Raw genomic sequence first — 25,800 nt, 5'->3', positions numbered from 1 at the left:
ATTATGGAACTCTCTTGGGCTGTCTCGGTGGTGGGGAAAGGCTTTGTTTCCTGGGCTGGCTGGGGTTTGGCTGCCTGGGACTGCTGTCTGCCTGGGGCTTGGGCCTGGGCTTTGCTGTCCTTGTTCTAGTTGTGTGAATGTCCAGATCTTAGAGTGGGTGGGTAGGTTCACCATGTCTGTCCAGTCTGTCTGGGAGAGATGCCTTTGTGTCTACTATGTACTCCCTCTGGGGATTTCTCTCTGGTTGTCTGCCAGGGTCTCCAGCCCACAGGCTTTGAATCTGGGACATGACAATTCCTTGGAACAGTCTCTCCTGTCCCCAACATTAAAAAAAAAATCAGGGACACTGCCTCTCTCAAGAATGGCCTGGGTGGGACAGGGCTCTGTCTAGGATTGGAGGAGTTTTGTTTTTTTTTTTGGTATGGGGGACAGGGGGGGCGCTCACAGGCAGGGAGGGGCTCTGGAGCTGGGCCTGGGAAAGCCATAACAGACTCTGGCTCTGGCCTCTTGGGGCTCCTTGCAGCGCAGGCCGGGGTGTGGCCGCCACTGGGCAAGCCAGCAGCAAGCGAGCTAGGTTTGGGGTGGGCCCTGGTACTCTCTTTCTTCCACGCCCCCACCCCCGGGTTCCTTCGTTCATCCCCCACCCCCACCCCACCCCATCCCATCCCAGCGGGTCCCCGCTTCCATACATGGTCACGGCCCCGGCTCCCAGCTCCCGGACGTCCCCCGCCCCCGCCCCGCCGGACACGGCCCCCGCCCTGCTCGCCCCGCGCGCAGCCCGCCCGCGCCCCGCCATGGAGGACCTGGGTGAGTGGGGCCCGGCCCGCGGGTCCCCCCAGACCCTCACCACTTCCCCCACGCCTCCCCATCCCGGACCCCTGCTTCTGTCTCTGCCTCCTCTCCCGAATCCACGTCCCCCCTTCCTGCCTCTCCTTTCCTGCCTTTCCTGAGCCGGCCGTTCCTTCCCTTCGTCTCCTCCATCGCTCCTCCAGCCTTGGCTTTGGCAGAGGTCCCCCCACCCCCACCCCCCTGGGCGCTTGGGTTCCGAGGCTTTGGGAAGGGAAGGGTTAAAGGGGCCTTAGATCGGGCAATTGGGCTACTAGCCCAAAGTGGAGAGAGTTTATGGCATCAAGTTTTGGGGCTGGGGCTGGGGCCCAGGGGTGGGGAATGAAAGAGTTAAAAGGTCCAGGTAGAGTGGAAGCCTAGTCCTGGGGGGCAGGAAAGAGACTATAATAAGGAGTGCCAAGATGCCAGGGAGAGGTAACGGGCTCCACCAAGATGCTCAGAGACAAGAGGTTCTGGGAGAGAAAGGGTTCAAGGCCCTGGGGTGGGGAGGGAGGGGGAGAAGGAGGGCCTAGGCTGAACTTGGACTTGGACAGAAGAGGTTCCGGCGCCCTGCAGCAGGGGGCGCTCGTCAGCAAGGGTACCTGGCGCTGGGACCCTGGGGGAAAGAAGCTAATCAGAAGGCCAAGGGCTGGCAGACTCACCCGGGAGGAATACAGGGTGGGACTCAGTGGGTCTGGGAAGTGGGCCAGGCCTGGCCAGAGCCTGTTTAGAGAGAGGGAGGAATTAGTGAGTGTGGCAGAGACAGCATCCAATCAGGAAGCTGGGTGCCAGGCACACAGCCAATTGAGCAATTTGAAGTGGATATAACATTGGCTTCAATAAAGAGCCCATTTCGATTGTATATCGGGAAAGATGGAGTGAATTAAAAAGAAAAAAGTCAGGTGCTTGGGTTTGGACTTGACTGACTTCCAGAATAAGCCCGTGGGGATGTCTGGTCATAAATATTTTCTCGCTATCATCCCACCTCTCTGGGCTTAATCCGGCCGTGTGATTCTTTAAGCTTCTTGATGTCTCTCTTACTATCTTAGCTTCCGACCTTTGCACTGGAAACCATGACCCTCTAATCTCTTCAGGCCCTATCTCTGCCCTAACGTTGATCCCCTAAGTCTCACTCCAAGGGCCTCTCCTTGCAGATGCTCTGCTCTCTGACCTGGAGACCACCACCTCACACATGCCAAGGTCAGGGGCTCCAAAAGAGCGTCCCTCAGAGCCACTCACACCTCCCCCACCCTATGGCCACCAGCCACAGGTGAGAGCAGATACTAAGGCCTGGGGAGCTGTGAAGGCCAGGGTTGGCTTGGGCTAGGGGAATCTGAACCTGGGTGGTGTCACAGTACAGGTGTGTCATTCTAGACACATGTGTCTTCTCTCTGTAGACAGGGTCTGGGGAATCTTCGAGAACCTCTGGGGACAAGGACCATCTATACAGGTGAGGGGCATGGGATGGTTGAAGCTGATCGAAGCTCAGGTGAGAAGGCTTGGAGTCCTCAGTCTGAGTCCAGGCTTTCATCCTGTTTCTCAGTACGGTATGCAAGCCTCGGTCTCCAAAGCCTGCAGCCCCTGCGGCTCCTCCATTCTCCTCTTCCAGTGGTGTCTTGGGCACTGGGCTCTGTGAGCTAGATCGTTTGCTTCAGGAACTGAATGCCACCCAGTTCAACATTACAGGTACCAGGGTTACTAAAATGACAGGCCCGAATAGGGTGGCAGGGGAGAGGGGGGAAGCTGGGAAAGGGAAGAGACTAAGGGACACAGACTTCCCAGAAGAGAAGTGAAAACGACACAAAACTTTTAACTGAGAGGATGGATCGAACATGGCCCCATGTCCAGTGCTTTTCTCTTGTCTCTCTAGATGAAATAATGTCTCAGTTCCCATCTAGCAAGGTGACAGCAGGGGGCCAGAAGGAGGACCAATCTGAAGACAAGAGCAGCCAGTGAGTTTGGCTTGGCTGGCAGGGCTGGAGAGAGATGCTAGGTTCTTGGATGTTACTAGAGGGATTGTTGAGCTGAGATGCTCTGAGACAATACAAGCTGTTTTCTTCCTAAGTCCTCCCAGTCCAGCTCCTGTCCTCCCAAAGCCTTCGGCTACCTCGGCCACAATGGAGCTGGATAGACTGATGGCCTCGCTCTCAGACTTCCGTGTCCAGAATCACGTGAGTCAGGCAGGGTGTGGGCAAGGTGTCAGCTCATGGCTCCCCAACCTATTTTAGATCCCTTCTACATCTTTTGACTTGTTGATTCAATCTTATGTCCTCTCTGCTGTAGCTTCCAGCCTCTGGGCCAAGCCAGCCACCAGTGGTAAACTCCACAAATGAGCGGTCGCCATCTCCACCAGAGCAGACTGGCAAGGGCAGCCTAGATACCATGCTGGGGTTGCTGCAGTCCGACCTTAGCCGCCGTGGTGTTCCTACTCAGGCCAAGGGCCTCTGTGGCTCTTGCAATAAACCTATTGCTGGGCAAGTAAGTGGAGCTTACTTGTTTACCATCTTCACCAACAACCAGGCTTGGCGATATCCTCTTTCAATGAATAACTCTGCAAAGTGGACATGATAATTGTATTTTTATCATTTTTTTAGCGTGTGTCAGTCTTGGTGCTTGAGGTCAGGACCTGGGCTCTGACCTTTTTATGCTCCAGGCTAGTGCTATACCACTTCTGAACTATAGTTCCACTTCTGGCTTTTTGGTGGTTACTTTGGAGATAAGAGTCTCACAGACTTTCCTGCCTGGGCTGGCTTTGAACTGGGATCCTCAGATCTCAGCCTCCTGAGTAGCTCGGATTACAGGCTTGAGCCATGGGCACCTGCCTAATACTTTTTAAATTAATTTTGTGCGTGTGTGCACACTGGGAATCAAACACAGAACCTTGGATACGCTAAGCATAGGCTTTTCCATGATCTACACCCCCAGCCCACCATTTATGTTTTATTTATAAGGAAAATAATGCTCTGAGACACCAGAGCAAGTAGGTGGTAGGGTGCAGATTCCAACCTTGTTGTGGCCCTACTTTGTGGCACACAGTATTTGCCTTACCATGAGAGTGTTTCAAGTTCTCATTTATTTAGTCTTTAAAAACAAAACCTGTTGGCTGCTTCTCCTGGGTATCACAAAGATTTTTCCCCATTGAGAGGCTGGTCTGGGAGCTTTGGTCCTTGACTTATGGTCTGAGCAGATGTGATTGATAACAGCTGTGCCCAATGGTTGAGCTAGAACCTTCTGCTAGATAAAGTGCTTGAGCCCCATTCCAGAATTGCCAGTCTCAGCAAAGCATGGTGGTATCATGATTTCCATCAGCTCTAGGTACTTTTTTCTTTATTAAAAGAAATTATAGCCGGGTGCTAGTGGCTCATGCCTGTAATCCTAGCTACTCAAGAGGCTGAGATCTGAGGATCGTGGTTCAAAGCCAGCCTGGGCAGAAAAGTGACAGAAAAAAAATATTTTGCCAGTCCTGGGCTTGAACTCTAGGCCTGGGCGCTGTCCCTCAGGTCTTCAGCTCAAGGCTAGCACTCTACCACTTAAGCCACAGTGCCACTTCCAGCGCTGAGGAATCGAACCCAGGGCCTCATGCATGCAAGGCAAGCACTCTACCACTAAGCCAACTTCCCAGCCACCCCCAAATAAATTATATATGTGTTGGTATGAAATTAAATATACTGATATTAGATATTAAGTCATCTTTTTCTTGTTCATTTTTTTCCCTTCTGACTTTAAGAGAAATTAAAACTTTTCCATGCCACCCCTCACCTCCCCAAGAAGTACTGTGTTCCTATGCACTGATCTTCATGGATAAGTCAACAGTAAGGAACAAAGTTGAAAGACCTGAGTTAAATCTCCATAACTTTCAAAAAAATCTCTATCACACACAGGTTGAGCAATCTGGAACATTACATTTTTTCATTCCTATCTCTCAGAGATAAAAGGCTGGGTGCTGGTGGCTAATACCTATTATCCTAGCTACTCAGGAGGCTCAGATCTGAGGATCAAGGTTTGAAGCCAGCTCAGGCAGAAAAGTCCACATGATTTTTTTCTCCAGTTAACAAGCAAAATGCTGGATGTGGAGGTGTGGCTCAAGTGGCAGAGCACCAGCCTTGAGTGAAAAAGCCAAGCAAAGCTGCGAAGTCCAATACTGGTATCACACACACACACAAATGTTTTGGGAAAGTGTTGTATATAGTCTTAGGGCCGCTCTGACCCAGACCTCCCCCCAACTTGAAGGTAGTGACAGCGTTGGGCCGTGCCTGGCACCCCGAGCACTTTGTTTGTGGTGGCTGTTCCATGACCCTGGGAGGCAGCAGTTTCTTCGAGAAGGATGGAGGCCCCTTCTGCCCTGAGTGCTACTTTGAGCGCTTCTCCCCACGATGTGGTTTCTGCAACCAACCCATCCGACATGTAAGTCCACCAAGCCTTGTGGATTCTGCTTCTGACTCTCTCAGATCACCTGTGTGTGATGGGCATCATCCACACTGGTCTCACCTACCCACCTTAGCAACACCCAAGGCCCTCAGCTCTCTTTCAATCCCAAATTCCTTGTTAGATCTTCTGCCTTACAGACATATACCTCAGCCTTGTGGCTTAGGTTCCAGGTAGAGGCAGGAGGGAAGAAGGGATAAGACTGTCCTCTTTTATTTTCTGCAGAAGATGGTTACCGCCCTGGGCACCCACTGGCATCCAGAGCATTTCTGCTGCGTCAGCTGCGGGGAGCCCTTTGGAGATGAGGGTGAGTCCACCACACCCGATAACAACCACAGGTGCACTCTGCATACGTTCCCACCTGCCACCTCCCGCTTCTGGACGAGCGTTTTCCCTGTTCCCTTCTGGCCCTGCTCTTCTCCCATTCATGGGTGCCCATCCCATCCCCTCCTGCTTTGCCCAGGTCCCCGACCCCATTGCTCCCTCCCTTCAACTCATGGCCTTCCTGCAGCCTCGATCCTTGTAGCATCCCAGTCTTGCCTGCGTGCTGTTTGTTTTCAGCCCCCTCGGTACCTGTTCCTAGGTTTCCACGAGCGTGAGGGCCGCCCCTACTGTCGCCGGGACTTCCTGCAGCTCTTTGCCCCGCGCTGCCAGGGCTGCCAAGGCCCCATTCTGGATAACTATATCTCAGCGCTCAGCGCGCTCTGGCACCCAGACTGCTTCGTCTGCAGGGTGCGTTCTGGGGGCGTGGTTCTGGAGGGAGGAGTTACGGGGGCGGAGCCTGGAAGGGAAACAGCAGGGGCGGGGCCTTGGAGGGAGGAGTTACGGGGGGCGGGGCATGGGCGGAGCGAGCATCGTGGGCTGAAAGGAGCCTGGAGGCGAGCTTTAGGAGTGTGGCTTGTGGGGGCGTGGTCTGGGGGGGCTCTCGGGAGGCGTGGCTTGGGAGGGAGGAGTCACGGGGGCGGAGACTCGGGGCGGAGTCTGGGCGGAGCGAGTGTAGTGGGCGGGGCCTCGCTCGGGTGCCTGGCTGCAGGAGGGCGGTCGGGTGGTCTCTGGCCTGAGCTTGGTCGGCCGACCGGTTCTTTCGCGGCCTCCTTTCCCCAGGAATGCTTCGCGCCTTTCTCCGGAGGCAGCTTTTTCGAGCACGAGGGTCGTCCGCTGTGCGAAAATCATTTCCACGCGCGGCGCGGTTCGCTGTGCGCCACGTGCGGCCTCCCGGTGACCGGCCGCTGCGTGTCGGCCCTGGGCCGCCGCTTCCACCCGGACCACTTCACCTGCACCTTCTGCCTGCGCGCGCTCACCAAGGGCTCCTTCCAGGAGCGCGCCGGCAAGCCCTACTGCCAGCCCTGCTTCCTCAAGCTCTTCGGCTGATCGGCCCGACCCGTACGCGCCAGCCTATGGTCTTGGAGCTCGGGGGCTGCGAGAGTCACCCCGTGCTTTGTGCGGCCCACCCACTGGGGAGACGCTCCCCTCAGGTACTCCACGTTCTCCAAGGTCAAGTTCAGAAGAGGCCCCGTCCATCCTGACCCTCGCACTCCCCCTCCCCCCACAGTGATCTTCCACAGAAGGGAGGTCCCACACGATTCCCATCCTGGAGGGAGCCCTCCCACATACACAATAAAAGAGGGGCCCCGCAATTCATTACAACTCATCAGAGACCTGGCCAAGGATGTCCCTACTGCCCGCTCCTGTTTTGTGCACTTTTTTTTCTACAAACATAAACACACATTCCACAACTCACTGGTGTTGTGTCTTGGTGCAGAAGAACTGGGCCTTCAGACCCCCCCAGACCCCAGCAGTCTCAGCTCTGGCAGGTGGGCACTTGTAGATTCCAACCATCAGGTGAGCCCCAGGTTGAAAGGGGAGTCAGGTTTGCAAGACAGGAGCACAAGCTGGGGCTCCATCCACCAGGCTTCCTGCCTCGGTGTTTCCCTCTGCAGCCCCCAGTGTCCTTGAAACAAGGGTTTCATCTGCAACCCTTGCCCTACCTTCATTTGGTTCTGAGGTTTTACGTTCCCTTTGAATCTCAGAGGTGGGCCCCCTCCAGAAGTGCCCATTTATGCCCACATTTTGGAGCTGGGCACTAATCACAGTTTACATCTTCCTAGCTCCTGAGGTTCCAATACTTATAAATTCGGTCCCTTTTCTCTCTCTGTTGTCTTAGCCGGTGAAGTCTGTGTGTTCAGACATTTACTTTCCTTCTTGTGTTGGGTTAGTAACTCCCTGAGGATTTTCCTGACTCAGCCTTGTGCTGGGTGGTACTGGATCCACAGAGATGAGTCATGGCTTGGCAGTCCTTGTCCTGGAGAGCCCTGGGCAGCTGGTGAAGGAGACGGCTCCTGAGGCAGAAGTTAACATTTGGTGTGGCCAGGGCAATGGCTGGGGGTTTGGGGGCTGCCAGACTGGAAGTCAAGGGATGCTTCCTGGAGGAGTTAACACTTCAGTTAAGTCATAACAAAGAAGGATAGGGCCAGAGACTCAAGTCTGGAGAAGTTCAGGCTCCATCTAAGTCCTCAAAACCCTAGGGACCTTTATGAGGCTCAGAACCTTCATCTTGGACCGAAAGTTCCTTAAGGGAGGGTGTAGGATCCCCGAGTCTAAACTCCAGGATCTCCACAACTCCTTTGGTGTTGGAAATAATGGATCATTCCCAGGCTTGTGTTGATCATTAAAAGCAGCCAAGGATGGGAGTGGATGGACCACAGACAGCAAGAAGCTCTCTGCCTTTGCCTCCCTACCAATCTCATCTTCTCCACCCTATGCTTCCTGACTCATCTCAGTTTTTCTCTCTTCCTGGGGGAATGCTGTCCATCCTGGGTGTAACTGCCTCTGTCTCTCAAGGGTTGGTATATTGGTGATCTCCAGCCTCTACTCATTCATTCACCAGATGTTTGTTGGTTGGCCATCCCCATGCCTTCCTCTTTAGCTCCCTGTAACCTTGAAATAAGTGCTTAGCTTGCTCCTCCTCCTGCCCTTTATTCTGTTCCTAGATTCCTCCCCCCCCTTCTCATCTCAAGGTCAGCTTTTGAAGGAGCCTACAGTAAAGCATATCTCAAATAAAGCTCATATGCTTTCCCTAAAATACTTTTCAATTGGTGATCTCAAAGATACTCATAGATATTGTCATCCGGGCAGGAGACCCCTGACACAGGAGATGATTTTCTGACTTGCCAACCTGTTCAGTTCTAGAAAGGCAGAGGTGCCCCTATTCAACATCCCTTTCTGTCCCCAGTCCTGTGCTGAGCAATGGGTCTCCAGAGCTTGACCACATCAGCCCCTGCTCTTGAAGAGTCTTTGTTGGTGAGATAGATACCACAACATGTACGGAATCATAGCAAAAGACTTCCCTCTCTCCTTTTTTCATTACTGGGGTTTAAACTCAGGATCTAATACTTGCTAGCCTGGTGTTCTACCACTTGAGCCTTCCCCCAGTCCTCTTTTGCTGAAAAAAAGTCTTGCCAGCCTTTGACCTTGTTGACAGATGTGTACTACCACTCCCAGCTTATTCGTTGAGATGGGAATGGGGAGTCTCACTAACTCTTCAGCCTGGCCTCGCCTCAAACCTCAATCCTCCTGATACTCTCTTTGGCCCATTCTTGAGGAGGTAACTAGACCAGATACTGAAGGCTAAAGAGGACTGTCAGTTGAGAGGTCAGGAAAAAAAAGAAAAGAGAATTTATCTGGGCTGGGTGGGTGAAGACCCCAGATTTGGTGCAGGAAAACAGAGCAGATAGATGGGCAGGAGCCAAGGCATGGTTGGCCTGGAAGATCAGGATGCTGTGCTTGGATTTCCTCTCTCTCTCTCTCTCTTTCTCTCTCTCTCTCTCTCTTTCTCTCTCTCTCTCTCTCTCTGTTTGGCAGTTCAGTTGTGAAGCTTGTACTCAGGGCCTGATCACTGTCCCTGAGCTTTTGTGCTTTAGACTAGTGCTCTAGTGCTTGAGCCATAGCTCCAATTTCCAGCTTTTTGGTGGTTCTTTGGAGATAAGAGTCTCACAGACTTTCCTGCCTGGGCTGACTACAAACAGTGATCCTCAGATCTCAGCCTCCTGAGGGGCTGGGATTACAGGTATGAGTCACAGGTGCCCAGCTAGATTTCTTTTTGAGTTTTCTGGTAAGTGAGCTATGGAGGATTTCTGAGCAATGGAGTGACACTGTCAGATTTGCCTTTGGCTCAGCCAGGCTCCCTAATCTAGTTTGAAGAGAATACATAGGGAATGAAAGAGTTGATTTTGAGTTTGGGACCTTGTGGAGAGAATGGAGACTAATGTCAAAGAAGGAGTGATCCTGATCCCAGAGGGCCCAGCACCCCAGAACCAGCCTTCGGCCTTGATATGACCTGATTCAGCTAAATAAAGCTGGGGAGAGGGGGAACGGGACCTGGGGGACTTGTCGGCTCACTGCCCCTGAGGTAACCATTAATCCTTCCTCCGGGGGAAGCCAGGGAGCTGGTCCTTTGAGGGGCAGATTGTGGGCAGAATGGAAGACCGCACCAAGGCAGGCTCTGAAGCAGGGCTAGGGGACCAGAAAGCCCTCATTGACAACCTTGCCGACATCTTGGTCATTGCCGCCTACTTCCTTCTGGTCATTGGTGTTGGCTTGTGGGTGAGAATTTGCGGGGCTTTGACTAGGGGCTGGCTTGGGCTTCTGGGGCCTAGAGGGGAAGAAAACAATCTTTGACAAGTCCCAGTGAGGGGTATGGGAAAGATGCTTGGATTTCTCAAGGAGAATCCCAGGATTGAAGAAACAAAGCAGATCTCTTTAGGGCTTCAGAGAGGCCCAATGAGCATGAATTCCTTTGGATTTTGTTGATTGGGGGCCGGGGGTGGGTGGGCAGTGGGTTTTCATTAAGCTCAGCCTTATAGATGAAGTCTCTGTTCACATTACTTCCACTAGCAGTAACTAGCCAAGGATTGATTCTGAGGTCACCCTCTCTCAGGCTCGAGTAGTTGGATGCTGGGATGAGCACCTAGGTGACTCTGGCTGAAGGGAGAAGATTGGGGGTTGGGGTGTAATCAGGGGAGTCGACTGCTGGTTAATCTTCAGCCTGAAACAAGGCTGAGGAATGTGTTGAGGAGGCTAATGAAGTCCAAAGATGTGCCCCCGAACCCAAGCTCTCCAAACCCCCACCCCCCACTTCTCTCCCCTAGTCTATGTGCAGAACCAATAGAGGTACTGTTGGTGGCTACTTCCTGGCAGGACGAAGCATGGTGTGGTGGCCGGTGAGAAGGGCTTGGGCCCATGGAGTGGGAGGGGCTCTAGAGGACTGAGCCCAACTCACCCCCTCCCATTTCTGGACCACCCAGGTTGGAGCATCTCTCTTCGCCAGCAACATTGGCAGTGGCCACTTTGTGGGCCTGGCAGGGACTGGTGCAGCAAATGGCTTGGCGGTGGCTGGATTTGAGTGGAATGTAAGGCCTTTTATAAAATCAACAATCACCCCACCCCCAGTGGGAACCCCTAGGAAGGTCACACACTGGGAAAGCTCCTTGCAGAAGGGATATGAGATTAGAGTTGGGGTATACCAGTTGTAGAAAGACTGGGCTGGAGTGGAGCCCCAGCTTGGAGGCAGAAGGAGGTGCTGAGTTTCAGGAATAGGATAGGTCCTGTTTCTGATTGCTTTGTGAATTGGCACCACCAGCTAGTACCTCCCCACTGTGAGCCGTGGTGTACTCCTCTCTGACATGGGGCAGGCAGCTCAAAGATGGAGTAGTTCCTATTTTGATGCTTTCCAAAGTTGTGTCTATGAGGATCTCTTAATCCAATTATAGCACAGGAGGACACAGCTTGGGGTGAGGCTCACCTAGGAAGGGGTGTGTGTGTGTGTGTGTGTGTGCATGTGTGATTGTGTGTTTGCCAGTATGAGATTTGAACTCAGGGTCCAGGAGCTGTCCCTTAACTTTGAGGCTAACGCTTTACCAGTTGAGCCACAGCTCCATTTCTAGTGGTTTGGTGGTTAATTGGAGATAAGAGTCTCACAGACTTTTCTCAGATCTCAGCCTCCTGAGTCAGCTAGGATTACAGGCACTGTCAGAGGGTTTTGAGCACAGGGCTTGCTGGAAGAGAAGGCCTTTGAGGGACTACAGGTTTGTGTGGAGAAGAGAGAGAGGCAGCTCTGGCTGACAGAGGCTGACATCCTTGCTAGAAACAAGTGCTCAAGAGGGGCCAGGGTCTATGGAAGGACAAAAGCTCTAGTTAAGGGCCTAAGAGAATGTCAAGGTGCTCAGGCTTATCTCTTGCAAATGTCCTCTGGGCTCAGATTCGAACTTCCCAGAACCACTTGCTCTATGAACCACGGTTCATAGACAAGATTTCTCAGATCCTCTGGGGGTGAGGACAGACTCCTGGTGGGATGTACATGGTCACGCTGTTTCCAACAGGCGCTGTTTGTAGTGCTGCTGCTCGGCTGGCTCTTTGTGCCTGTGTACCTGACCGCAGGGGTCATCACCATGCCGCAGTACCTGCGCAAGCGCTTTGGGGGCCATCGCATCCGCCTCTACCTGTCTGTGCTCTCCCTCTTTCTGTACATCTTCACCAAGATCTCGGTGCGCATGCGCAGGGAGGGGGGGGATGGATGGTCTCCAAGAAGGGTGGGGCAGGAGAGTAGAGTGGAGGGAGGTCTTCCTGAGAAATTGTTCTACCAATCCGACGGGAGACGTGGGCACAGTGGGTGAGATCTGGGAAGGTGAATGGTGTTTGCACTTTTGAAGTGTGAGCAGGTAAGTTGATTGCCTGGCTAGGATTTGGACCTGGATCACTGTCCCTTGACCCTGGGCCCTGACCTTTGTGCCCCTGCTTTTTTCCCCCCAAGGTGGACATGTTCTCGGGGGCAGTATTCATTCAGCAGGCCCTGGGTTGGAACATCTATGCTTCTGTCATCGCGCTCCTGGGCATCACCATGATTTACACTGTGACAGGTGGGCCCAGCACCAGTGTGGTATGGGGGGCTGGTCTGGGCTGGTATTGAAAGCGATGGTGTCATTTAGGGTTGCTACATGGGGTGGTCAAGTTTGGAAGTGTGGGGTCAACTGAGCTTGAACTCTGGGCCTGGGTGCTGTCCCTAAGCTTTTTTGTTCAAGGCTTGTGCTCTACCATTTTGAGCTATAGTGCTTCACTATCCACACCTCCCACAACCTCACTGTCTCCCTACTGTCTTCCTATGCAGAAGCCTAGGTGCCCATCTCGTGCTGGGTTTCAGGGTGGGAAACAAGGAGAAATGGGAAAAAGAATGGACTTGGCCAGTCTGCAAGATCTCTGTTCAAACCCAGTATAGCTCCAAGACCCTCAGGGTGATTCCCAGAAAACATGTCCAACAGTATTGGTGAGCTTGTTGCCAAGATGGCCTCCAAGATGGAGACTTGAACCCCTGAAAATCATCTTGTCCAAGTCAGATGTAGGGGCCCCACAGTGGGGGGGGGGGGAAGATTCTGCTGGTGTGTCTGCCAAGAGGGCACCATAGAGGTTAAAACTCTCCTAAGCCTTTGCTTCTTGCTGCCCAAAGGTATAAATGGACCTCCATTTAACAATCTGCTCTCTGAGGTGGGGTACTTTTCACTATGCTGGGGATCAGGAACTGGGGCTGTCTCCACTGACTCAGGCCTGTTGCAGGGGGGCTGGCGGCGCTGATGTACACTGACACCGTGCAGACCTTCGTCATTCTTGCGGGGGCCTTCATCCTCACCGGTTATGGTAGGGGGCTGGGCCAGCAGAGGACGGGCATGATCATCTCCGGCAGGTGAGGCCCTGGGCCTTAGCACTGATGCCGGGTCCTCTCTTGACGACCTTGCCCACGCAGCTTTCCACGAGGTGGGCGGGTACTCTGGGCTCTTCGACAAATACCTGGGAGCAGTGACTTCACTCACCGTGTCCGAGGATCCGGTTGTGGGCAACATCTCCAGCTCCTGCTATCGGCCAAGGCCTGACTCATACCACCTGCTTCGGGACCCTGTGACAGGGGATCTGCCGTGGCCCGCACTGCTCCTGGGGCTCACCATCGTCTCGGGCTGGTATTGGTGTAGTGACCAGGTGTGCAGCCAGGGCTGGGGGTCCTCCCTCCCTGGATGGAGCAGAGATGAGCTGACCACCAGTCTTCCAACGTGTGGTCAGACGGTGTGGAACTCGGTGAGGGTGGGGCTTAAACACATGGAGCTAGTACCTGGTGGTGGAAATGTTCAAGATGCACTGCAGAGCCAGAGGATGGACACCCACTGGAGTGGGGATGGGAAGGGGTGGCCAGGCCTGAGCGGGAGGGGTCGGCCTGAGCATGGCTCCCCCAGTAGTAGGTTGCCCATCACAGGTCATCGTGCAACGCTGCCTGGCTGGAAAGAACCTGACGCACATCAAGGCAGGTTGCATCTTGTGCGGCTACCTGAAGCTCACACCCATGTTCCTCATGGTCATGCCTGGGATGATCAGCCGCATCCTTTACCCAGGTAAAGTCAGCCCCAGGCTGGCGCCTTGTCCCCCTCACAGACCTTCCAGAATTTGGTACTTGGCCCCGCCTTTCCCTCCAGGGGTCCCATCGTTCTCCTTCTGGGGTTCCCCACCAACCCCAATTCCCAGACCCAGCTCTGTCCTAGCTGCCTTTGGCTGCTTTCTTGTAGATGAAGTGGCGTGCGTGGTGCCTGAGGTGTGTAAGCGGGTGTGTGGCACGGAGGTGGGCTGCTCCAACATTGCCTACCCGAGGCTCGTGGTGAAGCTCATGCCGAATGGTGAGGGCGGGTCCACACCCTGCTGGGCTGGGCAGCTGCAGACTGCCAATGGAGGGTCACCCTTGCAATGCCCACACCTGCCTGGCACCCCCTCCCTCCTTCGGGGGGGGGGGGAAGGGCTGCAGCCTCACGGCTCCCGTTGGCCACAGGTCTGCGTGGACTCATGCTGGCTGTCATGCTGGCGGCGCTCATGTCCTCACTGGCTTCCATCTTTAATAGCAGCAGCACGCTTTTCACCATGGACATCTACACGCGCCTGCGGCCTCGTGCGAGCGATGCGGAGCTGCTGGTAGTTGGCAGGTGTGCCCCAGGCCTCCATCCTGCTCCACCAAAGAACCTGGGTAGGAGCTGGGCGCTGGTGGCTTGCACCTGCAATCCTAGCTACTCAGGAGGCTGAGATCTGAGGATTGCAGTTTGAAGCCAGCTTTGGCAGAAAAGTCCCCATGAGACTCTTATCAACAAGTATGTCCAAAAACTGGAAGTAGAGCTGTGGTTCAAAGTAGTAGAGCCCTAGTCTTGAGCAAAAGAGCTCAGGGACAGCGTCCAAGCCCTGAGTTCAAGCCCCATAATTGACAAAAAACCAAAACTAAAACCAAAGCCAAAAGAACTTGGGTAAGAGCCAGGGCCAAGTGGCTCATGCCAGTAATGCTAGCTATTCAAGAGGCTGAGATCTGAAGATTGTGGCTTGAAGCCAGCCTGGGAAGGAAAAGTCCCTGAGACTCATCTCTGATTAAGCACCAAAAAAGCCAGAAGTGGAGCTGAGGCTCAAGTGGTAGAATGCTAGCCTTACCTCTTAGCCAAAAAACTAAGTGACAGTGCCCAGTCTCTTGAGTTCAAACCGTAGTCCTGGTACTCAAACCCACAGGAGCCTGAGGAAGGGCATCGATCATTGGATAGAAAACCTCTTGTTCTCCAAACCACAGGCTCTGGGTGGTGTTCATCGTAGCAGTGTCAGTGGCCTGGCTCCCAGTTGTTCAGGCTGCCCAGGGCGGCCAGCTGTTCGATTACATCCAATCGGTCTCCAGCTACTTGGCACCGCCCGTGTCAGCTGTGTTTGTGCTTGCGCTCTTTGTGCCCCGAGTTAATGAAAAGGTGAGCAGGGTGGATATTTGCAAGCTTGGCCCCAGGCTCCAGCATCCTGAGCAGGCTGACACCATTTCCCCTGCAGGGTGCCTTCTGGGGACTAATTGGGGGCCTGGTGATGGGCCTAGCTCGCCTCATTCCCGAGTTCTCCTTCGGTTCGGGTAGCTGTGTGAAGCCCTCAGCATGCCCTGCACTCCTCTGCCGGGTCCACTACCTCTACTTCGCCATCATCCTCTTCATCTGCTCTGGCCTCCTCATCCTCATCATCTCCTTGTGCACTGCACCCATCCCACAAAAGCACGTAAGTGCTGACCTCTGGATGGGCAGTCTGGGTGAGCGGGCATGGACTGCACCAACTGCCCCTGCCGCCCTGCTTCAAGGCATGCGCAGTGAGCCTGAAAGTCTGTATTTGAGGGTGGGTAGGAGCAGGTCAGGGGTCTCTCTTGAAGCTGCATTTACACAGCAAGGCCATTTTTTTTATTTAAATGACATTTGTTTGAAATGGTTTAGGAGGAGATACATGGAATGTTTTAGAGGGTGGGTGATGAATGCCCCCCAAAGTCAGCTCTTGGCATAGTCTCTGGAACTCAAATCATAGGCTGCCCTGGCTGGTGAAGTCTGGGTGAGCTGGGTCAGGCTGGGTGTGCAGACTGGATGCGGGGCAGCTTAGGAGGGAATGGACAGGGCTGGCGTGCCCATGGAAACTAAGGGGCCTGTGGCGTGGGGCGGGACAGCAGAACTCCCACTTGGCCCCTGCTCCCACCCCTTCCCAGCTCCACCGCCTGGTTTTCAGTCTCCGGCACAGCAAGGAGGAGCGGGAGGACCTGGATGCTGATGAGCCCCAAGGCCCAGCTTCTCCTCCTGTACAGAACGGATGCCCAGAGCATGCCGTGGAGATGGAGGGTAAGGTGCTGCCCAAGCAGGGGGCCCGGGAAGTCCCGGGGCCCACTCCCTCCAGACTAACTGCTGGCCTTGGTTTCTCTCAGAGCCTCAGTTGCCAGCCCCGGGCCCCTTCCGCCGGTGCCTGCTCTGGTTCTGTGGCATGAGCAGGGGTGGGGCAGGGGGCCCTCCACCCCCGACGGAGGAGGAGGTGGCGGCAGCAGCCAGGCGGCTGGAGGACATCAGTGAGGACCCTAGATGGGCCCGTGTGGTCAACCTCAACGCCCTGCTCATGATGACAGTGGCCGTGTTCCTCTGGGGATTTTATGCATGAGTTCAAATGTGTTGGACACCATGAACCACACAAGCAGGGCATTAAAAAGGCTGTGCCTTGTAAAACGTGGGGATGTGAGGCAGCTGGCAGTGGTTCCCAGAAAAGGGGAAGGGGCAGAGGAAGGGTGGGAAGGGCCCAGGTTCCCTTCTGTCTGCCTGGGGTCCAATCCAGCTCATTGGCAGTCACTTCTCATGAGGTGAGTGGCCAACTGGCCACAGTAATGTGCATGAGCAAAAATAAAGTTGTCTTTCCTCCATCCTGCTGTGGCCATGGACTGCTCACAAGACCTTCTTTTCCAGAGACGGGAGCCATGTGGCCCTCCACTCATCCACCTCCAGATGGTGCTTCTCAGTCTTCCAGCCTGCAGCCTGCAATCCTGGGGAGAGGGCAAGGGGTGTCTGATGCTACACAAGAGCCTGGGCTAGCAGGAGTAGGGGTGAATTGGGGTAGGTATGTAGAGTTACAGGCTGGGGGAAGGGGATGGGGCCCTTCTTGGCTCCTCTGCTGGGTAATCTCTGACAAAATGTAAGGTTGAAACCTCATCTGGTTGCAGCCAAAATCTAGAGATTGCACATGGATAGGGGGTGGACTAGAGAAACATGAAAGGTCATTTTCAAACTGGGAGCTAGTGGCTCACGCCTGTAATACTAGCTACTTAGAAGCTTGAGATCTGAAGATTGTGGTTTGGAGCCAGCCCAGTCAGGAAACTCAGTTGAGACGCTTATCTCCCTTGAGCCAGCAAAAAGCCATAACTGGAGCTGTGACTCGAGTGGTAGAACACCAGCCTTGAGAGATAAAGCTAAGGGATAGTGCCCAGGCTCTGAGTTCAAGCTGAGTATCAGCACAAAAGGGGAAGGGAGAGGTCATTCTCAGTAACTCGAACTCCTAAATGCCAACTTGGATTACGTATCAAAGCTAACATAGCCTCAAGAGATCGGTCTAACTTCCTTAATCTATACAGGAAAACAGTCCCAGATTTCATCCAGGTCACTCATCTCCCAGGTGAAAGCACAGAATAAAGACAGGGCTGCAGCCTGAAGGGCTCAGGGCTGTGAAGTTGTAGGGCTGATGTTACCTTTCAAAAACTCTGGGAATAGCTTGTCCAGCACTTGGTATGTCTCCCTGACAATGGCACCGCCATCTTTCTCAGGACCTGTCAGGGGTGGGTGCAGAATCAGCTCTGGTGTCTTCAGTGGGACAGCCAGCTCATCTTCCCTCCACCCCACAGTGTGGACATGAGGCTCTTACCTGCCTGAACTTGACTTCTCAGCTCCTCCAGCTCTCCTGGAAGGGGTCCATCTTCCTGCAGAGCTCCAAGCACCAAACCATGTGTAGCAGCCCTTAGGACAGTCTCAGGGCCTGCCATCTGGCTCAGAACCACCTGTACCTGGTCTGGAGAGACCCGAGGGCAGATAAATAGCAGGGAAGACCCATGTCCTCAATACTCAGCCCTTGCGCTCTGTTTTACCTATCTGCCCCAAGGCCTTAGTGAGGAATGCAAGGTCCTTTCCCCATTTCTCCTTTCCAGCTTCTCCTGCTGCTTCTCATCTCTCTAGCCAAACTGAAATATTCAATTTCTAAATATAACTTTCTACCAGCACACGGCAGAGGGCTTCTGCTGGTGAGAATGAACGCCTTTCAACATGCCATGGCAAAACAACTCAGGATGGGAGAGCAGAGTCCCCCCTCACCGACAGCCAACCTCAGTGTAATTTGAATGTGTCCCAATGGAGAGTGTTTGCACACAATCCCAGGACATTATCTCAGGTAATAAGGCAGCTATTGTGAAACAGGTGCAGTGAATTTCACTGGGGCAGGCAGCATGTAACTTGGGTGGGTCAGTGTAGTCTACAGCAGCCTTCAAACTGTCCCCTGAACTTGGGCCCTGGAGCTGGAGGGGGTCTCAGGCTGGGAGAATGTGGATTTACTCACGTCGTGATGGAGTCCAGCGAAGGAGGTAGGGCTCCTGGTGCCCTTCTACCAGCTGCTGCAGCTCAGACACACTGGCAGGGAGAAGATTGCAGTGGGCAGGGGAAACAAGGCAGAAGGACCCACCTGGCCAAGCTGTTAACCCTAACTGTTCACATACCCCAGCGGTTCCTTAGATATTGCGGGAACCCCCACATCCATCCTTCCCTTCTTCCTATATACAGTCATCCATGACCACCCACCAACCTTCCTTCATCCAACCCCTTACTTATGCTCTGCATTTGATGCCCCCTGCATCCCTCAAGTACTCATGCTGTCCCCCAAGTTTGTATCTCAAATAGGGAGATGGGGGTTGGTGAGGGGGGCTACTAAGGGAGGCAGGAAGGAGTGGGAGGCTCTGGGCCACTCACCTGGAAACCAAGCAATGTAAGGGAACCCCCAGGGACAGAGACAGAGATGGCCCGAAACCTGTGGGAGGCTGGAGTCAGGAGGCCCAGGCATGGAGAAATTGAGGAGACATAGGAAATGACACCAAGGGGCTGGGTCACCTGTCCACAGTGGCTCCATCTGATTGGCTGAAGCTGGGTCAAGTATCTCTCCCTTCTGAAGGAAGTGCTTCAGGACCAGCCAGAGCCGGTTTTCATTCAAGGTCTCCATGACAAGGGCCCGGACTGCCCGGTAGTTGGCATAGATGTGGAGGGCCGTGAGGAGGAAGAAACATCCGAGGCTGAGGCTGGGACAAGACAGTAGGTAGCCAGGGAAGAGGCCCAGCTGGTGGCCTCTTCACCCGCCATGCTCCTGGGCTTACCTAGGGCAACCCGACACCAGAGGTAGCATCAACAGGCTCACCAGGAGTCCTGCTAGGTTCACCAGTGTCTCCTAGAAAATGGCACACAGGTCCAGAGTTGGAGGGCTCCCCTCCACAACTTTCCAGATGCTTCCTAACTGATGGGATGTTAAATAACTTTTAGTGTTTTAGGTGAGTGAGCTGCCATTAAAAGACTGCTATATCTTCCTTTGCCTAGGTAGACACAGCTCCTTAGGACAAGTCTTCTTTGGCTTGCAAAAGGGACCAGGGAAGCCCATACTCAGAACTCCATGTGGGTAGCTAGTTTTCAACAATGGTTCAAACAGGGGCCTGTCTCCTATCTCTTGGTACTCATTAACTGGCAAACAACTGCAAGGGGGGGCCTAGGAACCACCTGGGAGGAAAAGCAACAGACCCAAACCTCTTCCTGTGTGAATCAATGCCACTGCAACCCTCTGATGACCGGACTGGGTAGGCTATGGGAATCAAGGCAAGAATCAAGGGCCTCGGGAGCTCAGGAGGAAAGTCGTCCTGGCCAGGCTGCCCTGTTCCTGCCTCACTGGGGAAGCCCTGGGGCTTTGGGATCCGAAACTGGGAAGTAGGAGGTCTGTGTGTGTGTGTGTGTGTGTTGGTGGTGGGGAACAGGGCTGACACCAGTGAGAGGGGGCGCTAAAGACAAGGGCCTGGATTATACATATTACTCCCACTTTGCACACTGTGAATCTCAAGCTGGGAGAGACCTTGGGACAGAAGTAGTTTTGGAGAGAAGGCACATGCCTGAGGCACTCTGGTGGCCTGGACTTCTCCGTGCTTTAGATCTCCTGTCATGCTGTAAGCACTGGATGAGCTCACAGAAATAGTTGGCATGACGTCACATGCTTGACCAATATTTGCTTCGTTGTTATTATTATTATTATTAAGAAAGAATAAAAGAAGACTGGAAGGCAGGACTAGCTAGGATAGAGGATTTGAAGCTGCTTTAGTGTCAGAGAAAACCTCCCATTCCCAGGGCCTCACTCTCATCTCTAAAGCATCTCTACCTGACAGGGTTAGGGTGAGTTACAGGGTGTCTCTCACACAAGCACTCAGCACAGGGGTTTGGGGAGTGGTTACTGCACAGTTCAGTCTTAGAGATGTCCTGTTCCAGGCTTGTTGGGTCAGGTGGAGGGGCGAGGCACAAGGCCTGCTACACTGATAAGTGGAGGCTTCTGGCCAGTGACCCACAGCCAAGTACCATGCACCTGCCCACAAGGGTCTCATGTGGTCGGAGTCCTCAGCCCCCAGGGTAGGGCTATGGCCTACAGAGCCTTTTCTGGGCCATCCTAGCAATGGGAAGGGGGTGACATGGATTTTCTGCCACCAGAACCATGCCAATAGACCTAACCTCATATTCTGGAGGTCACAACAGGGGACACTTATGCTTCTTCTTGCCCTTTCCCAGGAGCATTTACGATATTTTCCTTCATATCCCCCATTGTGGCCTGTCCTGTCCCCTCCTCCCCACTTTTCCCCTCTTACATACCATCCTTGGTCCCAGCTGCTTACCTGGCTGCTGTCCTTGGCCGACACATCAGCCATGTTGTTTCTCCGGGCCTGGTGCACAGTCAGCGCAGCCCTTGTGGCCCCACCAGCCACGCTCACAATGCACTGTGGGGAGAGAGGGAGGGTGAGGGTGGGTGGGCCATGTGCTATAGCAATACAAGCCCTGGGAATCTCTCCCTGAGATCTCTGGTGGGAAAGCTCACCTATGAGGGTCACTCATTGCTATGTGCATGCAGTTTTCATCAAGCCTCTTTCAGATGCTTGACAGGTTAGGGTGTGGTAGTACAAGTCAGACAGGGGCCCTGCCCTCATAAAATTTATGGATAGGGGGAGGAACTAGCTTGCTCAGTCAAGAGGAAAGTGGTACAAAATGAGGCTGGAGTGACTGGCATGTCCTGTCCATGTGCAGACTTGATAAGATCTTTGTGTGTGTCTGTGCTGGTATAGGGGCTAGAACTCAAGGCCTAGGTGTTGTCCCTTAGCTTTTTTCATTCCATGCTAGCACTCTCCATTTGAGCTACACCTCCACTTCCAGCTTTTTGGTGGTTAATGGGAGGTAAGCCTCACAGACTCTCCTGACTGGGTTAGCTTCGAACTGTGATCCTCAGATCTCAGCATCCTGAGTAGCTAGGATCATAGTCTGAGTTGGGATACTTGTAGCTGCCATTCCATAAGTACCTGTGTGGCATCCTTTCACAGATGGGAGAGGGGAACTGTGTTCTATCCAAACATGTTCTTTTTCTCAAAGTCTGAGACCTAGCCAGGAAGCTAGTCCCCAAATGTGGACACAGGACTCACACCACCCTCTCCATCCATGACGGCAGGCACACTGCTGAGGGCTGGCTGAGGCCTCGGAGATACACCTAAACTTTCCCATTCTTTTACAAGTGCCCTGAGTATGGAGCCCAGGGGTGCACCATCAGGGCAAGTATCTCAGCATGGGGTGCTCCAAAGGTGGGTACCTTGGCCAGGTTGCTGGTGCTGACAGTCATTGTGAAGCAGATTGGGTAGATGGGAGCCATAATCTCCAGGAACATGGCTATATCATTGAGGATGTCAGCAAAGAGCCTGGGGAAGAACCAGGGGTTAGAGGTCAGAGACAAGAGATTTTCACAAGAGAGAGCTGTCCTCCCTTCCCTTCATCCCAGCATCTGCTCACCTCCACTGCTTTGCATTACAGTCCAATTTGCTCCTGTGGGGACAAGAGCTTGTTATAATTTAGAGTGAAGGAAACATGTACAGGCACTGTGTGGGGAAAGACACATAACTCCAGCCAGACACCTGTCCTCATACACTGTCACTGCCTGAAATGCGTCCACTGGCTGGGAGGATGCAGTGACCCTTGAGTGTTTTGAGTGTTTCCCCCTTACTAATACACAACTTACTAAACCGATGTTTGGTGGCTGCTCTCTCTGCTCTGGTACTCTCCCCCTGGGATGCGCTAGCCTCTCTTCCTCCTATTTCATTGAGGGTTCCCACCAAAAAAGTCCATAGTCTTGGGACAGACAAACTTAACACTAAACTGGGTATAACCCCGCACATTACAGATAACCAGCCAATGCTCCCTGGGCTCCTGTGGACAGTGGGGTGGGGGAGGCCAAGACAAAGAGCTGGACCCCAACATTCAGGCGTGGGATATTCAGCTACATAACCCTGCAGATAGCCACTTCTGTCTCTGTGCCAGGTAGCAATTTCCAGGTCAAGGGGCTTGGGCAAGTAAATTCTCCTCTTTTTAGTGTGTTTCACAACTTTAAAATGTACAGCCAATCCCACCCTGTAAAACTGTGGCAGTGGTTAGACACAGTATAGAATGCTGTGGAACACAGCTGGAGCTCGTTTATTGAGTACTTACTACCATGCAACGCACTAAGCAAGCTGCCAACTCTCTCAGTGAACTTGAAATGAAATGTGAACTTACAATGAAATGTGGATACACACACACACACACACACACACACACACACTGTTAGTTGTGGGCTTAAACTCAGGGTCTGGAAGCTGTTTCTAAGCTCTTTGGCTCAAGGGTAGTGCTCTACCACTGTGCGTGGCTCAAAGTGTTTGAGTGGTTAACTGGAGATGAGTTCCATGGGGACTTGTCTGCTCCGACTGGCTTCAAACCACAATCCTCAGATCTCAGCCTCCTGAGTAGCTAGGATTATAAGCATGAGCCACCAGTGTCCCATGCCGATAGTAGTTTTTAAATCATTCCTATGGGCATACTGCCAGAAGCTGGCTGACTGGGAAGACTCACCCCTTCCACCAGGCAAAGACGATGCGGCCCAGCATGCCAGCTGAATCTGTGGAAGAGAAGGTCCTGGTAAGGACAAGGGAGACAGTGCCTGGCAGACCCTGGCACTGAGCTCTGCTCTTGGGCACTCAGGCCTCCTATGACATGCTTAACCAAGCTGGACTCAAGGGAGATGACTAAGAACTTAGCTAGACACCTGGAATACCTTTTCCTTCTGATTTTCAGTCTCAAGAGGGACTGTTCTCTTTCATAGACAAGTCAGCTGAATTTCAAAGACAAGAGATGGATAAAATGGGGACATCTGTAAGAAAATTGGAACCTCCAGCTTCTTGGGAAGACTAGGGGGATGTGGCAACACTGGGTTTGCCTTACCTCACCATCATCACTAAAAGGGGCATGTATACAAGCTCCCAGACAGCCAGCTCTCCTCCATCTCTATCCTGTGAGGTCCTGGGGCTTTATAGGCCCACTTCCTGTCACTCACCTAACCTCTTCTCTCCATGCACATTATATTCTAAATAAAGTTCTCATTGCTTTACTTAACAGTAGATCAACTAGTGACTTCGAACACATGAAGATTGCTTTTACTGCTTAGTGGGAGCCCACTGGACCAGACTCCATTATTCTTGCCTTTGGTGGCACACTTATATATCCAACCAGATGTGTTGGGGCCACCTGTGGATCTTTGAGGCAGTCTGCAGGGCCCTTGTGAGAATCTGGAGGTTGACACTAGGCTGCACTGACACATACCCTCTACTATCTCAAAGTTGCATTGCCCATCAGAATAGGAAACAATTCCTCTGCCACACAATGATCAAAGAGTAGGACCTACAAACTTTTGAATCTTACTAACAAATCAGCTAGCTACAAATTATATTCAGTGCCAGAGTGTGGTAGGTAAGGGTGGATAGGGAGGATGTTTGTGGTAGCTACATGGGAGGTGCATATTGTGACACTGGAGTTGAGGCCAGACCAGGAAAAAAGTTTGCAAGATCACATCTTAACAAGCAAGCCAGATGTGGTGATTCTTCCTCTGTAATCCTAGTTACATAGGAGTTATAGAAAGGTTTTGATCTGATGCCAGTTGGGCATTATGTATGAGACCCCCCCTCTGATAAATGATGGCTGGAGGTGTGGCTCAAGTGGTAGTGAACCTCTACTTCCAAGCTTTTTGCTGATTAATTAGAATTAAGAGTCTCAGGGATTTTCCTGCCTGTGCTGGCTTCAAAGTATAATCCTCAGATCTCAGCCTCCTGAGTAACTAGGATTACAGGCATTAGCTATGCAAATTTTCAAAAAAGCTGCATATACTCAGTGAATGGTCGCTATGCTTATTTACAGCATCGTTACAATTCTGGATGCAGACTCTCTGTATGTGGATAGAGTCATTTTTCATGGCCTCCAGAACCTCCTTTCTCCTACTCAGGACCAACTCCATCCTCGAATTCCCTGCAACCTAATCATCTGGCTAACAGTTTTAGCTCATGAACTTGCACAAAAATTCTATTCTAAGGATGGGCTGAGGAGAAGAAGACTTGCTCCTGTATTTCCATCAGGGCGCAGAGCTGGAGGCCACATCGCTGCTGCTGCTGGTTAGGGAAAAAAAAAAAAAAAAGAGGCCAGGGCCCCGATCCACAGGTGGCCCCCCCCCCCAGGTTGCCAGCTCACCTTTTACCAGCCAGGTGGCGGTGGCGGCTGACACCGAGGCTTTCGCGTTCCCCACCCCCAGACCCAGCAAGACGGCCTGGGTGGCCAGGGAGCCCGAGAGGCTGGAAGCAAAGGCCTGGAGAAAAAGAGGGGGGGTGGTGGTGGAGGTGGTGGTGAGGGTTTGCAGGGAAGGAGGGTGGGAGAGGGTCTGGGGCGGCCAGGGAGGGCGAGGGTCTGGGGCGGCCGGGGGGGGGGGGGGGGGTCGAGGGTCTGGGGCGGCCAGGGAAGTGGGGTGGGGGAGGGTCTGGGGCGGCCAGGGAGGGGGGGTGGGGGAGTGTCTGGGGCGGCCAGGGAGGGGGGGTGGGCGAGGGTCTGGGGCGGCCAGGGGGGGGCGAGGGTCTGGGGCGGCCGGGGGGGGGGCGAGGGTCTGGGGCGGCCAGGGAGGTGGGGGAGGGTCTGGGGCGGCCAGGGAGGTGGGGGAGGGTCTGGGGCGGCCAGGGAGGGGGGGGGCGAGGGTCTGGGGCGGCCAGGGAGGGGGGGGGGCGAGGGTCTGGGGCGGCCAGGGAGGGTGGGGGCGAGGGTCTGGGGCGGCCAGGGAGGGGGGGGCGAGGGTCTGGGGCGGCCAGGGAGGGGGGGGGCGAGGGTCTGGGGCGGCCGGGGGGGGTGGGGGAGGGTCTGGGGCGGCCAGGGGGGGGGGGCGAGGGTCTGGGGCGGCCAGGGGGGGGGCGAGGGTCTGGGGCGGCCAGGGAGGGGCGAGGGTCTGGGGCGGCCAGGGAGGGGGCGGTGGGCGAGGGTCTGGGGCGGCCGGGGGGGGGGAGGGTCTGGGACGGCCGGGGGGGGGGCGAGGGTCTGGGGCGGCCAGGGGGGGGGCGAGGGTCTGGGGCGGCCGGGGGCGGGCGAGGGCCCGAAGGGGCGGCGGGTGCGGGGCTCCGCGCTGGCCCCCACCTGCACCGAGTCCCACAACTGGTAGGGCAGGTAGTCCGCGCTGACGCTGTCGGGGAAGCCCTGCGGCAGAAACACGGCCCCGAGGCCGGCCAGGGGCGGCGCGGCGGGCCCGGGAGCCCCGTGCGCGGCCCCGCTCGGGCCCGCGGGGGCGGCGGGCGCCGTCGCCCCGGGCGGCCGCCCCCAGCGCCAGCCCGCCGCCTCCCACTGCAGGCGGCCGTCCGCGGCGGCGCGGCAGCCCCGCGCGGCTCCCGACCCGAACTTCTCGGAGCACAGCGGGTCCCCAACGCCAGCCCCGTCCGCCATCGTGGCGCTCCTCCCGGCCACTCGACGCGTGGCGGCGGCGGCGGCGACACGGAAGTGCACTTCCGGCCCGGCGACGGCGACCGCAGGGGGCCAATCGTGTGCACTTCCGGCCCCGGGTATGGCG

At 54.3% G+C, this 25,800-nt stretch overlaps 3 protein-coding genes across 5 annotated transcripts; 2 read left to right on the top strand and 1 right to left on the bottom strand.

Moving 5' to 3' along the window:
• The first annotated feature begins 774 nt into the window (after positions 1-774).
• Tgfb1i1 (transforming growth factor beta 1 induced transcript 1) lies at positions 775-6,990 on the top strand. Of its 2 annotated transcripts, XM_042666728.1 has the most exons (11): positions 775-807; positions 1,980-2,095; positions 2,223-2,275; positions 2,369-2,511; positions 2,696-2,777; positions 2,891-2,996; positions 3,109-3,303; positions 5,056-5,229; positions 5,476-5,557; positions 5,834-5,982; positions 6,355-6,990. In XM_042666728.1, the coding sequence occupies exons 1-11, from the start codon at positions 795-797 to the stop codon at positions 6,619-6,621; spliced, it is 1,380 nt and encodes a 459-aa protein (XP_042522662.1). In that variant the 5' UTR covers positions 775-794; the 3' UTR covers positions 6,622-6,990. The 2 variants fall into 2 exon arrangements, with proteins under 2 accessions (XP_042522662.1, XP_042522663.1); XM_042666729.1 differs by lacking the exon at positions 775-807 and having other exon boundaries at positions 2,079-2,095; positions 2,223-2,272; positions 2,431-2,511.
• A 2,698-nt stretch (positions 6,991-9,688) lies between these two features.
• On the top strand, positions 9,689-16,508 carry Slc5a2 (solute carrier family 5 member 2). Of its 2 annotated transcripts, none has more exons than XM_042666724.1 (14): positions 9,689-9,852; positions 10,398-10,469; positions 10,554-10,658; positions 11,628-11,792; positions 12,059-12,164; positions 12,856-12,936; positions 13,043-13,272; positions 13,544-13,679; positions 13,851-13,958; positions 14,108-14,258; positions 14,882-15,050; positions 15,127-15,342; positions 15,815-15,944; positions 16,028-16,508. In XM_042666724.1, the coding sequence occupies exons 1-14, from the start codon at positions 9,727-9,729 to the stop codon at positions 16,252-16,254; spliced, it is 2,022 nt and encodes a 673-aa protein (XP_042522658.1). In that variant the 5' UTR covers positions 9,689-9,726; the 3' UTR covers positions 16,255-16,508. The 2 variants fall into 2 exon arrangements, with proteins under 2 accessions (XP_042522658.1, XP_042522659.1); XM_042666725.1 differs by having other exon boundaries at positions 15,815-15,949; positions 16,000-16,508.
• Positions 16,509-16,525: 17 nt separating this feature from the next.
• Rusf1 (RUS family member 1) lies at positions 16,526-25,687 on the bottom strand. The gene is made up of 13 exons (XM_042666727.1): positions 25,374-25,687; positions 24,450-24,564; positions 22,785-22,830; positions 21,693-21,725; positions 21,496-21,601; positions 20,537-20,638; positions 18,992-19,062; positions 18,732-18,916; positions 18,594-18,651; positions 18,187-18,257; positions 17,503-17,646; positions 17,330-17,407; positions 16,526-16,630 (listed from the first exon to the last, which is right to left on the bottom strand). Exons 1-13 carry the CDS (start codon positions 25,674-25,676, stop codon positions 16,533-16,535), a joined length of 1,410 nt encoding a protein of 469 aa, XP_042522661.1. The 5' UTR covers positions 25,677-25,687; the 3' UTR covers positions 16,526-16,532.
• Positions 25,688-25,800: the final 113 nt, after the last annotated feature.

Source organism: Dipodomys spectabilis, unplaced genomic scaffold (genome assembly GCF_019054845.1).
Source record: "Dipodomys spectabilis isolate Male_0828 unplaced genomic scaffold, ASM1905484v1 ptg000366l, whole genome shotgun sequence".
Taxonomy (NCBI): Eukaryota; Metazoa; Chordata; class Mammalia; order Rodentia; family Heteromyidae; genus Dipodomys; species Dipodomys spectabilis.
This window is presented reverse-complemented; position numbering and strand designations above follow the sequence as displayed.

What these genes read in the sequence shown, in the direction of transcription:
- Tgfb1i1 (XM_042666728.1), top strand. An exon ending in TCTGAAGACAAGAGCAGCCA is followed by an intron (nt 2,778 to 2,890) that starts GTGAGTTTGGCT and finishes TTTCTTCCTAAG; the next exon opens with TCCTCCCAGTCCAGCTCCTG. An exon ending in CAGACTGCTTCGTCTGCAGG is followed by an intron (nt 5,983 to 6,354) that starts GTGCGTTCTGGG and finishes TCCTTTCCCCAG; the next exon opens with GAATGCTTCGCGCCTTTCTC.
- Slc5a2 (XM_042666725.1), top strand. Translation starts at nt 9,727, where the DNA reads ATGGAAGACCGCACCAAGGCAGGCTCTGAAGCAGGGCTAGGGGACCAG. An exon ending in CAGCCGCATCCTTTACCCAG is followed by an intron (nt 13,680 to 13,850) that starts GTAAAGTCAGCC and finishes GCTTTCTTGTAG; the next exon opens with ATGAAGTGGCGTGCGTGGTG. An exon ending in CCGTGGAGATGGAGGGTAAG is followed by an intron (nt 15,950 to 15,999) that starts GTGCTGCCCAAG and finishes CACTCCCTCCAG; the next exon opens with ACTAACTGCTGGCCTTGGTT.
- Rusf1 (XM_042666727.1), bottom strand. Translation starts at nt 25,676, where the DNA reads ATGGCGGACGGGGCTGGCGTTGGGGACCCGCTGTGCTCCGAGAAGTTC. An exon ending in GCACCAGCAACCTGGCCAAG is followed by an intron (nt 20,639 to 21,495) that starts GTACCCACCTTT and finishes CTCTCCCCACAG; the next exon opens with TGCATTGTGAGCGTGGCTGG. An exon ending in GAGAAGTCAAGTTCAGGCAG is followed by an intron (nt 17,408 to 17,502) that starts GTAAGAGCCTCA and finishes CACCCCTGACAG; the next exon opens with GTCCTGAGAAAGATGGCGGT.